This window comes from Scatophagus argus, chromosome 24 (assembly GCF_020382885.2).
Source record: "Scatophagus argus isolate fScaArg1 chromosome 24, fScaArg1.pri, whole genome shotgun sequence".
Lineage (NCBI taxonomy): Eukaryota > Metazoa > Chordata > Actinopteri > Scatophagidae > Scatophagus > Scatophagus argus.
The window spans coordinates 11214600-11231307 of record NC_058516.1 but is presented as its reverse complement, the minus strand read 5'-3'; the positions used below and the strand labels follow the sequence as shown (position 1 = coordinate 11231307).

Genomic DNA, 16708 nt, shown 5'->3' with positions numbered 1-16708 from the left:
CACTCAAAATGCAAGTGTAGGAAAGTGCAGCGATAGTGTGTAACCAGAACTGTACAAAAGAGTACAAAAAGCACAGATACACTTCATGAATACTGAAAAGGCAAACAGACGAACTGATAAACAAGTTGCCTACAAAGCCTGACGTCTGCTGTGGATTATTTACGTTCTTTTATTATATGTGTAATATTAACATATTATCAATACTTCATTCTTTGATTATCGTCAGTGCTGTTTGTTTGAGGGACATAACACATCCAACAACAAAAAATAAAATATATGAACAAATAAACAAACGTGTTCTTTCATTCTATTTAAGGTTGAGAGATTCAAGTGCAAATTCAAGTGCGTTGAACTTTTCTCATGTGATTATTCTGTAGGGAATAAAGAAAATCTTCTCACATGGCTTTGGGTAAAAGGGCAAAAACATATTCATTTCCCAATGTGGCACTATTAAAAAAAAAAAAAAATAGATATATTATGCTTTTAAAATAAGAAAAAAGTAATTCAGTGTGTTATATTACTTACAAGGTGCTTTTGTGAAATATTTACTGTACATGTGCTGCATTAAAAAAAAAAAGCTGAGACCTTATCAAAGAGGGGCTGATTCAATTCTTAGTAGTTGTATTGGATTGGATTGCATTATTAAGGTGCCTGTAATATATTGTATCATCCATAAGTAAACAATGAGTGTACAAACACCTGAACCACTCAGGCCCCAGCTGATTCTGTTATGGAAGACAAGCATCGACTGAATCTGCGATGTGACTGAATATGAATATGTGAGGTTCTCGAATGGACCCCCCCGGTGGCGTCGGCGTGACAGGAAGTAAACTCTCAAACCTCGCCGTCTCTCTATGTCCCACTTTTCAAGAAGTAAGAAACGGGGGCCTCTTTCAGGCTGACGACGACCATGCGGTTTGGAGACTGTACAGGTTACTGAATCTACTTCACGGACCTTTGGATCATGGAAATTACGCAACACACAAACTATGTAAACTTTCAAGTCACCAAAGAAAAAAAAAAACAAAATATATGAGGATTTTGAGTGAGTGACAGCAGCATTATGATAGTGTTTCTGTTTTCACATGCTCTATGGCCTGTCCCACAGGCAGAGACATGTAGCAGAGGAGTTCAGTCACCGACATGAGCTCCTAGGTTACGACTAAATAAAGTGTTGTGACTAAACACTCCTTGGCATTAATAAAGTTTCTAGGAGCCAATTGGTTGCTGACAGGACTCTTCCCCTGGATGTCTCTGGTCTACTGGTTATCACAAACAGACCGTAGAAAAACAGTAGCTTGTTACATTATAAATACTGGAATAATAAAAATATGAGGGGTGTCTGATTCAGTTTCTCTTTTGCTTTCCCTCCAGAGATTGTCTGGAAAGGTGAATCAAGCACCCCTCAACTAGTTCAGAGATTTGAAAATGACTTTCAAACATATACTGTATGTACATAGTCAAAGCACAGGGGACAGAAAGCTAAAGTTAGTTTTTTTTAATTTGTTTATTTTTTATTTTTAGCTTTTTTGCTGGTGTCATTGTTGTAGTTTATCGTATTGCAGAGGCCAAAAAAAATCAGAATCAACAGCAAAGCCCGTCCTTCTTCCTCAAGTACACATCCGAATGCGTATATTTACACTACAGATGGAATATGAAAGACTAAAGGCGAGTATCAAGGCAAAAATCATTTTGTTCTAGCTCAACTTTGAAAGCACTTCAAATCAAATTACAGCTCGTAAGACAAATGATATACAAAAAAAGACAAACTCATCCTATGGAGCTGAAGACATTTCTTCTTAATCTATGCTATTGTGTTGCGCTTTACGCTCACTGCAACACTCTTTGTACGAGCTTCAGAATCCAGTTTCAGAATCCAGCCGTAGTTTCGGCCAATAAAAAACATCCCAACATTTTATTTACCAACATAATAGCTTGGCGTAACTCATCAATTTAGCCAGATCATCTAAATCACTTTAGTTTCTTGCCTTATAAAGTCATTATTTTGAGAGTTTCTCATTATTTTGAGACAAGCAAATAAATATTATGAATACTAAGTCATTATTTTTGAAAGCATCCTGTTTGGGGGGGAAACTAAGTCATTATTTTGAATACTAAGTAATTATTTTGGGAAGGTTTATCACTATATTGACTCATAGGATGTTTTTGCATCATATTGGCACAAATGAGATGAAACAATCAGTTTGTTAAGAGGTTGACTAACTTTATTGTCAAGTTTTCTGACGTTGTTTCTCAGCCAGTCAAACTTCTTTTTAGCAGTGTTCTCATAATTTAGCAATTAACTTCGTGAGCTAGACAAGCTCCTTTAATATGGAACCATCTTCCGGTTTGGGTCCGGGAGGCGGACACCCTTTCTTTGTTTAAGAGTAGACTTAAAACTTTCCTTTTTGATAAAGCTTATAGTTAGGGCTGGCTTAGGCTGGTCCCTAGTTATGCTGCTATAGGCTAAGACTACAGGGGGGATCTCCCATGATGCACTGAGCTCTTTCTCCCTCTTCCTCTCCTTCTGCACACATTTATGTACCATTAATCCTCGTTACTAACTCAACTTCTTCCCCGGAGTCCTTGTGCTTTCTCGTGAATTGAACTGAATTGAATTGAATTGGTACAGTGCCATTTATACTGATAAGAATATATCTACTTACATTTACTATGGTCCAAGTGTGGCTTTGCAGCTCATAGAAATGTCATATTTTAGGACAATTGCAGATGTTATAAATGGCCTCACCTCTTGCACACTTTCATGATGACGCACTGACATGACGCCTCACCATGTATGGAAGCCCTAAGGTTGCAGTCACACTGGAATCTCAGTCCGGCACGTGAATGATGGGAAGGCTGTGATAAGCAGTGAATGTTTTATATTCATGTTGCCCAAATGACTTTCAAAATCTGCAGCTTGATCTCTGTTTAACTTTACCTCTCTGTCCCATTCCTTAATTTTTTGACAAGATTGGGATTTTTTTTTTTTTTTTTTTTTTTTTGCCGGTCAGAAAGAGAAATACTGGGAGTACAGTTCCTCTTCCTTTGCAATATATTCTTTGCTTTTTCCTGCCTCCACCCCCCTTGGGTCGGATGGCGTCGTGGCGCTGGCCTCATGATGGCTGAGGGAGGGAATAAAAACAGATCTGTTAAAAACAATGACAGACATATAGATAAGTACAATCAGAGGTAACAGTGCTAGAGTTTAGAAAGGGAGATCCAACGGGTGCTTAACAAGTGAAGGCTGGTGCGATGGCCACAGTGCAGGATGTATCTTGAAGATTGGGTCCATACATGACCTCACAGGGACACATGCACAGGAGGTGAGTGGATTGAAACCATAATCACAACTGCTGAACTTCTATCCATCCATTTCGTGTACTCAGCTTAAATTCAGTTACAGACAGGGAACACCCTGAACAAGTTCAGCACGCCTGACAAAAAACGTAAACTCGACGCATTCACATCGACAGCCAATGAAATGTTTGCAGGAGGAAATGAAACGCAAAAGGGGGAGGATCCTGGTGTCAAGCGACAGAGCGAAAGAGTTGTGCGAAGACCTCTGTAGCTCGACGGGGGGAGCGGCGCAAAGTTAGAAAGGGAATTTCCTTGAGTGACAGCTTCGACAACGGAGGGGAAGAAGTGTGGAGTGAAAAGACGAGAACTCGTCTGTAGCCAACTCGTCACAAACTGATGTTTCCATGCTAGGAAACATAGGAAAATGGGAAATGAGATGTTGAGCATAATAGATCAAAAGGGATTATATCTTCACTATATTTCTCTGCTAACCCTGAACTAATGGAGTGAGGCTGCGGCATTCTGTGAGAAGAACACATCATTTTTTATACCACTGACTGTATATAAAGATGGATGACATGAAAGGTCCCCTAAAAGCGAAGCCAAAGCATTTTGCATCCTGGTGGCAGGGCCAGGTACAAGTCATAAACCCCTTTTCCATCCCAAAACCCAAATGAAAAATTCACATCAGATAAATAAATAACTTCCCAAAGATGATTTCTGTCATTTTAGGTAGTTCTTGTCATGCTGATGTACATTCAAGTGCTCATTTTTCTGATAAGTTTGGTTTGATTTTGGTTTTGGGGGGAGCGTGGTGAGGATAGAAGAGAGGGAAACTAATAAGTGAGGTGAGAGATAAAGACAGTGGGGGCAGCAAACATCGCACAAGTCACTCCCTGCACTAGGGGAAGTGAAGGTGAACTGAGGGCAGCAGGAAGTCAAATAGTTCTCACCTCCTAAAGCTTTGTAGGCCCTGATGCTGCACAGGGGCTTCCTGAGGATGAGGAGCATGAGGAAGAGCAAGGCTTGACATGGGATGATGTGGAGGATGAGGAGAGGAAGGAAGATTAGGAGGAGGAGGAGGAGGATGCTGAGGAAGAGGAGAAAGAGGAAGAGGGCTGAACGGTGGCAGGGCTTTCTTAAGTCTGAGGAGGGACCTCTGGAGGGGGGGAGTGAGGAGGCACAAAGTGGGCTCCTTGTCCTACCTCCTCCACCTCCCGTCCCTCCTCTTCCTCTCCTCCATGACTCATGGTGGGAGGACTGACGAATCGGAGAGCTGACTGGCTAGGAAAGCTGGTGAAGCGGTGATCTGATTGGCTGCCTGTTTTTAACTACAGACACACATAGAAAGGCAGAGTTGGGGAAGGTGATTCTGTGTTAGAGGAATGCATGTAGCTTGTAGCAGATCATCTCTACATCAGATGTTTAGAGGCTTGTTTTACTTCATTAGACAAGCTCTAGATTTCTAATTTATTGTTCATATGTCACTTTTATAAGAGTAGAATTGAGAAAGAGAACTAGCAAATGTGTTTGTTAAATGCTACGCTATCTAAGGTAACGAGTTTGGCTGCTAGAATATTAACTGACCCAGATCCAATAAAGAGCAGGACAGGGTTGCTTATGTGAGCCTAAATTCTAATATAGCATTTTTTTTCCCCAGGATGGCAAAGGCATGACCTACCTTACTGGGCCTCTGGTTGGTTAGTATTCATAGGCTTGGTGAGCTGATTAGGTTTGGGTTTGTGGAGTGCGATTGGTTAGGGTTAGTTTCACACCAAAGCCCAAAGCAAAGGCGAACTCCAAGGCAAAGCGAGCTTATGTGTGACTCTGAGCCAATCACAGGGTGGGTTAGTCCTTTGCCATCCTGGAGGGAAAAAAGTATCGCAACCAAGACCTGGTTTCACACACAACAGTCCTAAACTAGACTTCTAATGCAACTTGTAAACACCACAAAATACCATAGAATAGTTAGCTCATGAGAAGCTTGTTGGCCCTGAAAACACCCTGTAAATGCTTTAGATAGTAAGCTAGTTAGCTAATCGCAGCTCAGATGAAGATAGGAATACGACAAGGAGTTGCCAAAGTCAGAAATGTTCGAATCTTTTTACGTAGAAGTGTCAGGAGGGAATCAAGGATGCATCACGTTATCAAATACAGCTCACAGTGAGAAAAATCAGCACATGGGGGAGGAAGAGGAGGAAACTAATGAAATGCTATGATGCTGAAATCAAGCATTATTGTTTCCGAATGACTCCTGGGATCGAACAGTTTGTCCGACAGCTGCGTACGCACAAGAAGGACGACGAGCAGCTTGGCACACAGGGATCATTCTTTACGACAAGATCGACGCGAGACGCTGTGCAACGTTCACGCCGCGCCAAAAAAAAAAAAAAGGATTGCACATCCTTGCACAAGGGTTGCAAATACTCTCTTCTTACAGTGTGTAGCAGATGGATGTTTGAGTTGAATGGGGCGCAGTGGTATTATATTATGTTTGAGTTGTCCTCACTGCATGGTTGGAGTTTTGCTGCGGATCAAATTCACTATAATACATACAGTGCAGGTACATTATTACCACAGCTGCCAATAATGATCAATAACTTTAGTTGGCAACTGTATATAAAGGTGGATAATTGTGCCAAGCTGCATGCAGAGGCTCCCTTGGTGCTATTATAAGCCAGTGTGTGTGTGTGTGTGTGTGTGTGTATGAGGTTGTGCTCACTTTCTTCATTGATGTCAAACTGTGATTTACAAGCGCAGTGTTTAGGATGGAACAAATGAGGCCATTGAAAGAACATTCACACTGTGTTGAGCATAACAAACTGCATTTACGACATTTGGAACACCTCTAGTCCTCTCATACGGCACATCTACGGCTGTTTTGTGGTTTCACTTGAACGCTTATGTTGCTGTATGAAGGCTTTCAGAGGTTGATGGTGTCACAAACGCCCACGCGATGGTCGCCTTGCCACTCACAGTCACACTAACAGGGCATTTGGATATGAGACCACTCACTTTGATTAGAGGGTTGATTACACCAACATTGGCACTGGAATTGAAGACCTTGCTGAATCCCGTCTCTCTGTTGACCAGCTCCAACTGGTAGAACTTCTTGTCATCCTATAAAAAAAAAAAAGACACAGTGGAGCAAAGTATCGAGTGGGGCAAAGTACTGAGCCAACTGCATCCAAAGACCCAACCGGTCAACGCAGATGGCCGCCCATCTTGAGCCGGGGTCTGCTTTCTGCCTTCTAAAAGGCAGTTTTTCCTCGTCACTGTCGCCAAGTGCTTGCTCAAGGGGGAATGTTGGGCTCTCTGTATTACAATTTAATTAAAGAGTTTGGTCTAGACCTGCTCTAATTGGAAAGTGTCATGAGATAACTTTTGTTGTGAATTGGCGCTATATAAATAAACTGATTTTAATTGAATTGAATTGAGGAGGATTTTGTCAAACTGCACATTTATTTAACTTACAGTGTCGGCTACAGATCAAATCTGCAAGCACGGTGGACGGTGTGATACTTTTATGCTTCCTGAAGCTTTGTCTCAACTTTTCTAAGATGTCACCAAACCACACAAGATGCCATGTAGCCTACTCACCACCAGCTTTTTGACCAGAGCTTCTCTTTCGGTGACCATCTCTCTGAGCTCCGCTATAATATGCAGGTCTTCTGGTCGGCTTTCTCGGTTTCTTAACTTCTCCTCTGTTCCCTCCAACCTGGACACGCAAACACGCACAACATATAAGTAAAGAACCAAGCAGGGTAGCTAGGGTGACACATAGTCCCCCTCCCACCCAAACCTGCCAATGACGCTGTGTCAGAACTCCTTTACTTTTAACCTGACTTACACTGATTTAACTTACTACCCCTCCCCAAACGGACAAATACTGCAAAAAAAATACATTCGTTGGACCACATTTCCATGACCGCAAAGGTCTAGATGACATATCTTTCGTTTTCCGAGGGTGTGCATAGGCTCTTCTACACATCCCCCTAAGCGGACTTCAGAAGTAGTATAAACAGTCCTTACCCCACATAGGTCTATGGTAAACAAACTGACTGGCTACACTCTACATGGTGCATTCAGGGGCCACTCGTAAATTACAAAATATTATATGGCATTCCATTTGCATCCAAATTTTTAAAAAAATGACTTTCTGCTGTAAATATTTAGGTAACCCTTAGCAAAATTTGTTCTTGATATTCCAAATTGCAGTTGACTTATTAAACCAATATTTTGGTTTCAAAGGCCAATCAAAAACAAACAAACGAAAAAATTAGGCATGAAGCAAAACCTGATACAAAAATTAAGGTCTTATCTAAAGTGTGGATGTGGAGAATCATTACACTCCTGGTAGATAACATTATTACTGAGTTACAAAGTGCATCACAAAAGACAAAGAAAAGAGACACAGAAAAGAGGCGAGGCTGCGTTAAAAATGCTGAAACGGCGGCGGTTCAAACGAGCCAACGCAAGAGACTTAATCAAACATTTCTCTGACTTACAGTATTTGTAGAGCAGAAATCTTATCTTTGAGGACCTCCTGGGCCTTGTTGAAGTCAGCCAGCATTATCTGTGTTTCTCTGTGATGGACCGCACTTAGCTCCCCCAGATCTCTCTCGTGTCTCTTTGAAAGGTCTTGTTCATGGGCCCTGGACCGGAGACAGATACAACTGATCAACAAACCATGCAGTGTAGGTCACATATAACGATGAAATAGCCAAACTTAACCTAACGTAATGGGTGTGGGATGCATCTCTTCTTGATCACTTAGGTACCATTAGGGGCTGCTGCTGCACACATACCTCATCTTCTATACTGCTCTCAAATACACGTCATTTTCCTGGTAGGGAAGAGACTCACATTTATACTACATTACAGAGAAAGACAAAAAGAGGACAAGATGTGGATCTCCACATTAAAAACCAGCAGCCAAAAGAGTAGCTCTTGTAATGCTGTGGTATCCATGGCTACTGTATTAACGCCAGAGTCTTAATTTATCTGTGAAGGACGTAATGAAATTTCAGTGGAGTTTGTGTTTATTGGAGAATCCATCCATCCATTTTCTATACCGCTTATCCGTCAGGGTCGTGGGGGAGCTGGAGCCTATCCCAGCTGACTACGGGCGAGAGGCGGGGTTCACCCTGGACTGGTCGCCAGTCAATCGCAGGGCCAACACACAAAGACAGACAACAACACACTCTCACACTCACACATAGGGGGCAATGTAGAGTAGCCAATTAACCTAATGTGCATGTTTTTGGTATTGTGGGAGGAAGCCAGAGTACCCGGAGAAAACCCACGCAGGCACAGGGAGAACATGCAAACTCAACATAGAAGGGCCCAGACCGGGATTAGAACCTGGAACCCTCTTTCTATGAGGCGACAGTGCTAACCACTGCACTGGGGAGTGCTGCTCAGTATAAGAACACAGGTCGTCGAATGCCTTCTGTCACTCTAAAGGAGCTTTCTTATGCTACTCCAAAAGAGACACCTTTGGATACCTTCCCTGACATTATACCGTCAACAGGAAATGTTTCACATATGACGCAAACTGTTGGAAGTAAATGGATGTACTCTCATTCCCGCAACAAATTTGTCAATTGTGTATTTTCAAGTATGATTGATTGATTGATATTCTCACTTGTTTATTCCAAGTCCCATCTGTTACAAAACACAGCCAAACACTAGCATTGTTACATGCTGGGTTTATGGCTAACATACACATGGCGTGAAGCCCGTCTGCTCTTTCTGTCACAGTTGCGCCTGCAGAGCTCATTCAGCTCAAAACTTTTGAAAACTTTTGAGAAGCACGGTGGGACTGAGAAGCTCGCGCACCGGGAATGAACGAGCACGGAAGCTGACTCACAAAATGCCATTCGGACGGATGGTATACAACAGCGCCCCCACTGGTTGTGACTCTCTCTCCAGATGTTGTGCACTCATCTGTATATACTGCATTATATGTATTTAATATCAGAGTGCATTTCACTGATAAAGAGAGTCAATTTGGGTCTAGCCTCTTATTGTGAAATGCAAGGTTGACTTCCTGTTGAACCATTCTGACATATTGCACCTTATCTGCTGGGTAGCTTCACTGCGGACCCGCAGCACCTCTTTGCCTTTGTGCTCCAGCTCTCTGGTCAGAGTGTCGATTGTTTCGTTCAAAGAGTGGATCTCATGGTCCAGATCTGTGATGCGGTTGCTACGGGAACACACCTCCCCCTGCAGGTCCGAGATACGAGCAAGGAGCTCTTGTTCCTAGAGTTGAAATCATATGAACATAAACAGAGCAAAAACAAAGAGACAAAATAGTTAAGTTAGAGGATGTTAAGTAACACACAGGAAATAACAAATGAAGAAAACAAAGAATACAAAATAAGCATGAAGAAAAAGACTCAGCTACCTGCTTGTGGCTGTGCTCCATTGCATTCTCTAGCTCCCGTTTGGCTGCAGTGTTTTCCTTAATGTGGATCTGCTTTAGATGCTCTACGGCTGTAGCATGAAGGTGGTTCAGTTCTGCGCGAAGCGACGCTGCCGGACAGAGACACCGGGGTTATAGGTACTGAACATGTACACAGGAGATCCAAACGTTTCTGCAGAATGGGTACTGAAGCTCTGTTGCACGTTGACCTTTTATATCTGACACTCCGACGTATCAGTGCGATTAAATCCAGATAAACCCCTTTTTTTTAATCACATTGACATGAGAGTTCTGTCATTTCTTTTTGGGGCCCAATGTGATTAGCCTCATTATGTGTTTCGACCCTGGAAATCGAATGTCTCGCAGAGGTACGCATTGCCTCTTTGTTTACATGTGGTTGTGTGGACGCAGCATAAGGGCAAGCACGGTTTCTAGGATTTGATGCCTAACCCAATCAAAATGGCTACTAAGAGACAGACGGGTTTTAATCTGTGGAATCATTTACCCAGCTTTGCTTTGCCCTCATCCTCCAGCTCGAAGCGCAGGGTCTGCAGCTCCTGATCCGACTGCTGTCTCAGGATGTCCAAGGTCCTCCTGTGGGCCTCCTTCAGAGCATGAACCTCCTCCCGCTGCTCCTGCTTCAGACGCTCCTCCAAGGCCTTGCAGGGGGCGGGAAAGACAAGAAAGAAGAGGACGATTTAAACGAGACGATATAATATAGCGCAACAAACGTATGTTTTTCAGCGCAGTGACATAAATGTGGGGAGTGTTAAGTTGCCAAGGCACAATGATTGGCAGCCATTTGCATTTACGGAGCCATGTTGCTGGAAAACAAAACCCAGAAGACGAACAATAAACAGAAATGAACGCTGCAGCTGTGTCCCAATTCCAGTGAGCGTTCTCGCTGGGATAGCGAAAACATTAATTATACTCAAAAAGAGTCAGAATGCAGACTTAATCTTCTTGTTTATTGAACGCGCTGTTGATAGACACTCTTTATCCCACAATGCATTGCGTGACAGAAATAGACCAGCAGCTGCTCCCAGCTACAAAACACGAGAACAAGCAGCAGGATTTTCGGTGAGACGGCATCGAAATCACAGAAACAATAGTTTGCTTTCTCATGAGGAAGTTAAAGTTCTCGTCATTCCAAAGTTGCTGTTTACTTCTTGCGTGTAGTACTGATTTCTCGCATGTAAAATCAGTATTAAGTCTCATTATGCACACAGGCACAGTGCTACAACCGTTTTGTTCAATGAGGCGCTTAAATAAAAAATAAAAAATCATCTAATGTTTCTGCCATACACTCAACAATAAGCTGTTACCACCTTGGATCATTTAACGGAATTAACCTAATAAATTGTTTCACAAAGCAAGAACTTTCTTTCTCAGCCCGTTTGATTGCTTTATGAATCTTTTACCTCTAATTAACTCCGCAGCCGTAATAGAAGGATCGTTAAATTTAAATGAATAATATGAGGCCAACTAAAAGACTTTTTTTTTTTTCCCCTTTATTTCGACTGAAAGGCATCTTGTGTTGATAGTTTTTTAGATCATCACTCACAGGGGCTCATAGTCAATAATGTGGCTTAGATACACACATAGAAATAATGAGTGTGCTGTGAACTACATTGGGGCGGTTAGCCTCATAGCAAGAGGGTTCCAGGTTCGAATCCCGGTCTGGGCCCTTCTATGTGGAGTTTGCATGTTCTCCCTGTGCCTGCTTGGGTTCTCCGGCTTCCTCCCACAATACCAAAAACATGCACATTAGGTTAATTGGCTACTCTACATTGCCCCCTAGGTGTGAGTGTTAGATTGTCTGTCTTTGTGTGTTGGCCCTGCGATTGACTGGCGACCAGTCCAGGGTGAACCCCGCCTCTCGCCCGTAGTCAGCTGGGATAGGCTCCAGCTCCCCCGCCACCCTGACGGATAAGCGGTATAGAAAATGGATGGATGGATGGCTTACACTCATTTTGTCATCTCATAATTTTGAATGTGGCAAAAAACAGTTGCAAACTACTATTTTATTTCATAGCTGTTTGTGTTCCTCCAGACACTATCAGTGCTCGTCAGCAGGAAGCCAGTGTGGGTTCACGACCTTGTCACTGCATTGGCAAGACTGTCTAAAGTGCGTTCTTCTGACCTCTACCTCCCCTGGACAACAGAGATGGGAAGGTTTTACAGCAAACTGTGCTGCAGGGGATAGCTGGCATGGTTTTCAGCAATACAAACAGCAATGTTCAGATGGAAGGGGTACAAGAAAAGGTGAGGAAATACATATAACAGTCATTGAACATGACAAAATCCCACATACACGCATACATGCTTAATGTGTGTGTAAGTCCTACCCTAATCTGGTGTTGTCTGGCCTCCTCCATGGTGCTCAGGGCACAGCAGTGAGCCTCCTGTAAACGATGTTCTCTCCTCTGATGTTCCCTCTGCATCTCTGCGAACGCGCACAAACGGCGGCGGAGACAAAAAATAAAAAAAAGTGTGACACCTCACGGACGCGTTTCGATTTGGTTTAACGAGACGGGTGACATATCTGTTGTTTCAGCCACCACGGTGGCGCGAGACACATTGCTGAACAGAATGTGACAAGATACTGTGCATCTGATGGCAATTTTATTCTTTTTTTTTAATAATTTGCAAATTTTTATGTTTTGAATCTTTATTTGGCATCATATCCACACTGATGCAAACAAAACCAAAGTGGAGCATTTCTTCTTAACACGGTGTAAATCCTAAGGAATGTAACTTTAATGTAAAATTGTCTATAGCTGCATTTCCACCAGCTTACCTTTCAGCTGTTGGCTCAGCAGCTCCCTCTCCTGGTTGAACTGAGACTGCAGCTGCTGCAGAGCTGACTGAGACTGAGCCAACTGCAACTCCAGAGACTGTTTCAACAGAGAGATCTGGACAAAGAGAGAAAATACAAAGAGGATAAATAATTACTGGTGTTCACACTGAAGGGTAGAATAGTCATACAAACAGTAATAACATATAATAACAGCATGATAGGGCTTTGAGTGGCTGTTTAAGCAATATGTCTCCAGGAAATGCTCACTTGACTTACTGCGCAAATGTAATTAGGTCAACATCATCGCTCCTTCTTTGTGTTTTCCTCATGCATCTGTCTTTCACCCTTTAACAGTCACGTGAAAATGAATTCTCTGCCGAAAGTGTTTGAACTTTACCGGAGCGTGTTTTGACAACCGCTCGCTCGTGGCGGGATCGATGAGCCAAACAATGAGAGCGGGAGATTTCGCCAAATAACAGTAAGTCTCATAAGGCTCATCAAGGCACACAAAACCGTTTTGTTTCGTGGAGATACTGGAACCATTAGGGGCCTAAGTGAACTCCCTCGGCCTGATGGCTTCGGTCCTCCACATGCCACTCTTCCTCAAGCTCCTGGCAGTTAAATCCCCAGAAGGATTTAGCACTATAGGAGTACTACATTAGTGACTGCAAGGTAAGATGGATTTAAAATGAGAGGATGAGGAGCAGGGCAGGGATGAAGTTTAGCACTGGATATATAAAGAAGACAGACAAATGACCTGCACAGTATATCCTCTCTTCTTGTGTCTGCTATCAGTCTTTTAAAGTGAATCTTTTATTTATTTATTTATTTTTTTTTTTTTTACATTTGTCATTCACACCACCATTTGCCAGAAAAATAACTGGATATGAAAGATTAACAAGGTGGAAACACTTGTGGCGACGTCCTAATTAAACACGCGCACATACCGACACACAAACAGCAGCCTGAGGCTAGGTTCTTTTAATGAAAATATCTTAATGAAAAAGAAGTCATTATAGATAAGGGTGGCTCATCCACCCACCCACACACACACACACACATAACACTCACTCACTTCACTCAGTGATGGACTTTTTCATTTCCAGTTAATGATTTCTCTTAAACATGTCATGGCCATAAAGTGTACAAGCCTGGTGCTACTCACAGACACAAGAGTCTGATGTTCAGATTGGGTATGTTTAATTTGTGTTTATCTCAAAAGTGCATATTTCATATACAGTCTCATATACTTTGCCATTTTTTTTCAGTCTAACATAATAAGCTAATGTAACATGGTTCAAAAGCCAAAAAGGAAATGTATTATCCAATGTGAGCTACTAGGAAGCCTTTTAATCAGGGCTGGACTAAAATATTAGACTATACAGGCTATTCGTTTGTTGGGCAGGTAGTCGGTTTTCAATTTTAGGATTCAAATATTCTTTTTCAGTGTTTCAGTAAAGGCGTTCTCATACAGCACCTCAGCTTCAGCATCCGACAGCCTATTAACGGACTGCAGCGAGCGTCACGCTTCGGATCACCACGGCCGTTAAAAGGGAAGACAAAATGTCCAGGGCCTCAGCTGTGTGGGAACACTTTAAATTGAGCGATGACAAGGCAAAGGTAGTGTGCCAATATGCTGTTTGAAACTGACCTACCACCACGGACGTAATTTGGGGGGGATGGGGGTGGGGGTGGGGGGCACAGGGGAGATGTCCCCTGCACTTTTTCAAAAGGCCGTTTTGGTCCTTTGCACTTTTTACTGTCCAAAAACAATGTTAAGCATCAAGCACTAGGATGAAGCGAAATACGGCCGCTCAAACTGAAGCCTGTTTTCCTTAGTTTAGACTGCCCACAAGCTCCCCGATTGGCTCTGCCCTTTCTTGTGTGATTGGCCGTCCCCGCTGTCACTCCACCTTGCTTGCACACCGTTCTGCCAGTCTGCGGTCAAGACTCGTTGTTGGGCGTTTGTTCTGCCTGGCCTGGGTCACGTCAGCTAGAAGGATTGTAAATATCAGAGGTTTCATTTACATTAACGTTTGAATCGGTGTCCATGCGCGTAGGTGCGTGCGTGCGTGTGTTTGGTAATTAGGCGCAGCCAGGATGTGGACATAAGAGACTTCTTTAGAAGTCAAAGTGTAAGTTACTCAAAGAAATGCGTTACACCCATCCTGCAACACCTTCACTGCCTCCAATAAATCAGCATATCCACTTCAAGATCCCCCTCATCATTTACAAAGCTCTCAATAATATTGTAAAGTATATTAGTTTTGTTGATTAGAGTTTTATGAAAAATACTTGTGTCCCCCCACCTCTGAAATCAAAATTTCGTCCTTGCCTACCACAGTAGAACAACAACCATGAAAAATCACCTGAATGCTGGAAGTGGTAGTGGATACTGTTTGACAGACGCTAGCAAACTTAGCTAAGCTAAAGACTGTTGTCTGTTTGTGATGATGAAGCTGCTGTTATCCACCATTTAAACCGTACTGAACCGTAACCGAAGCCCAGAAAATGAGTTTTGGGAAAGTCCTACTTTTAATGTGAAAGATCTGAGCTGTTAGTTGAGCGTAGAGTTCCAACGGCAAAGAAAATGCCACTGGAATAAACTCTTGAACGTGGGCAATATTTCTGTAAAAGAAATAAAAGAATGATAAAGAAACAGAAAATAAAAAAAGAAAAAGTATACAAATAAATATAGGGCTGTTTCAAAATAAAAGCACGGATATTCGAAAATCTATGAACGACTCATCCATCAGAGCTGTCACTTCGATAGTTTGACAGCTGTTAGTTTTAATCATGGCTCATGTGTGGACAGTAAGAGCTGCCTGACACTTAAATGTGAAGTGACGTATTATATCCGAAGGGAGCGCGAGTCTCCGTCTGCGTTATATTCGAGGATCCTCTGAGCCTCTAGGGATGCTGGTGATTCTGTAACTAGGTCAATAACAGTGCAGACCACTATGGACATACCTGTGTCCGTTTGTCTTCACATCAGTCTAGCTCTTTTCACCAAAAGTCTCATCTATTCTGTATATGTGGTGGTTTGGAACGGCATGCCTGAATAAGCGCATCTATATTACAAATGAAAGCTAGTATCAAGGAACGATATTAAAATAATACATAAAAGGCGAATGCAATCGGTTTCAAATGCCAGTTATTGGTACAATAATCAGCATCCATATTTTGTTGATCCCTAATTCACACATATGCAAACATTAACACAAACGTACAGTACGAATGCACACAAATCATCCGTGGATGCTCTCTATAGCACGCACACACGTTTTAGAAGGCTGTGTCTTCACGTTGCTAAAATTAAAAGTAAAACAAACAAAAAAAAAAAAAAGCATAATTCAGCAAAGCCTTTCGATGAAACGAAACACAACACAGGCATCGCGGACGCAGACACACGCTTACATCTGCACACAGAGCGTAAGCTCCTTATGTATTTGGCTTGTAACACTGTTTGATGTTTATTTTCAACCGCTCTGTTGTGATCACTTTAAAACGCAGCCTTTTTGTACTGTGACTCATATTTACGCAGGCACTAAAACTAATGAAGCAGATTTAGATAACATTCACTGAAGGAAGTCTTTGCAAAATAAAGTTTCCAAATATTAGAAGAACATAACAAGCCCACCTCTTCCTACCTGCATGGTCGGTTATTCGATTAGCTGACTCATAGAAAGTCTGAAACTACCTGACTAATCCATTCTCACATTCCGACCTCTGGTAAACTCTCTTCTGACAGTCTGCAGTCTTGGATTAATCAATTAATCGAGAAAATAAAGTACAGATTTTACTGCTAACACCTGAATTAATAAAGACACATAAGCTTTGTGTCAAAACCAAAGTCACATGTGTCATTTCCCCCCCCAGTGAACCAAAAAAAGTAAAAATTGTGGGTTTTGGCAAAAACTTGTAATGTTTCCTTGTGTGACTTGGCGTAAAATGACAACAAGAGGATTTCTGACAAAGTCAAAATGTTCCTTTAACTTTGCAGCGTCGTGCCGTGAGCTGCTCCTGTCACGGATTGGGAGGTGGGAGGCGTCTGAAAACTTTGGCAAGCCGGCATTGGCGGTTGTTGGCTCCAGCCTGTCAGATAATGTTTATCTGAGGCCACCGGCGTCTTGGCAAAATCAGGACGAGCCCCTTCGAGGTTTCAGTTGTGACTCAGCCGA

At 42.4% G+C, this 16708-nt stretch overlaps 1 protein-coding gene across 4 annotated transcripts in view; it reads right to left on the bottom strand.

The window, feature by feature from the left end:
• Positions 1-2957: 2957 nt before the first annotated feature.
• Positions 2958-16708, bottom strand: part of fam184aa (family with sequence similarity 184 member Aa) — a 41252-nt gene continuing 27501 nt past the window's right edge. For 3 of the 4 annotated variants that reach the window (XM_046381980.1, XM_046381979.1, XM_046381978.1), the window contains 9 exons: positions 12528-12642; positions 12076-12173; positions 10233-10386; positions 9710-9837; positions 9380-9564; positions 7809-7955; positions 6901-7018; positions 6316-6420; positions 2958-3125 (listed from right to left, as the gene is read on the bottom strand). In XM_046381980.1, the coding sequence (XP_046237936.1) occupies positions 3117-3125; positions 6316-6420; positions 6901-7018; positions 7809-7955; positions 9380-9564; positions 9710-9837; positions 10233-10386; positions 12076-12173; positions 12528-12642 (1059 nt within the window). In that variant the 3' untranslated portion in view covers positions 2958-3116. Of the gene's footprint in view, positions 3126-4253; positions 4391-4505; positions 4632-6315; positions 6421-6900; positions 7019-7808; positions 7956-9379; positions 9565-9709; positions 9838-10232; positions 10387-12075; positions 12174-12527; positions 12643-16708 lie in introns of all 4 variants that reach the window. The other variant, XM_046381981.1, reaches the window with a different exon arrangement.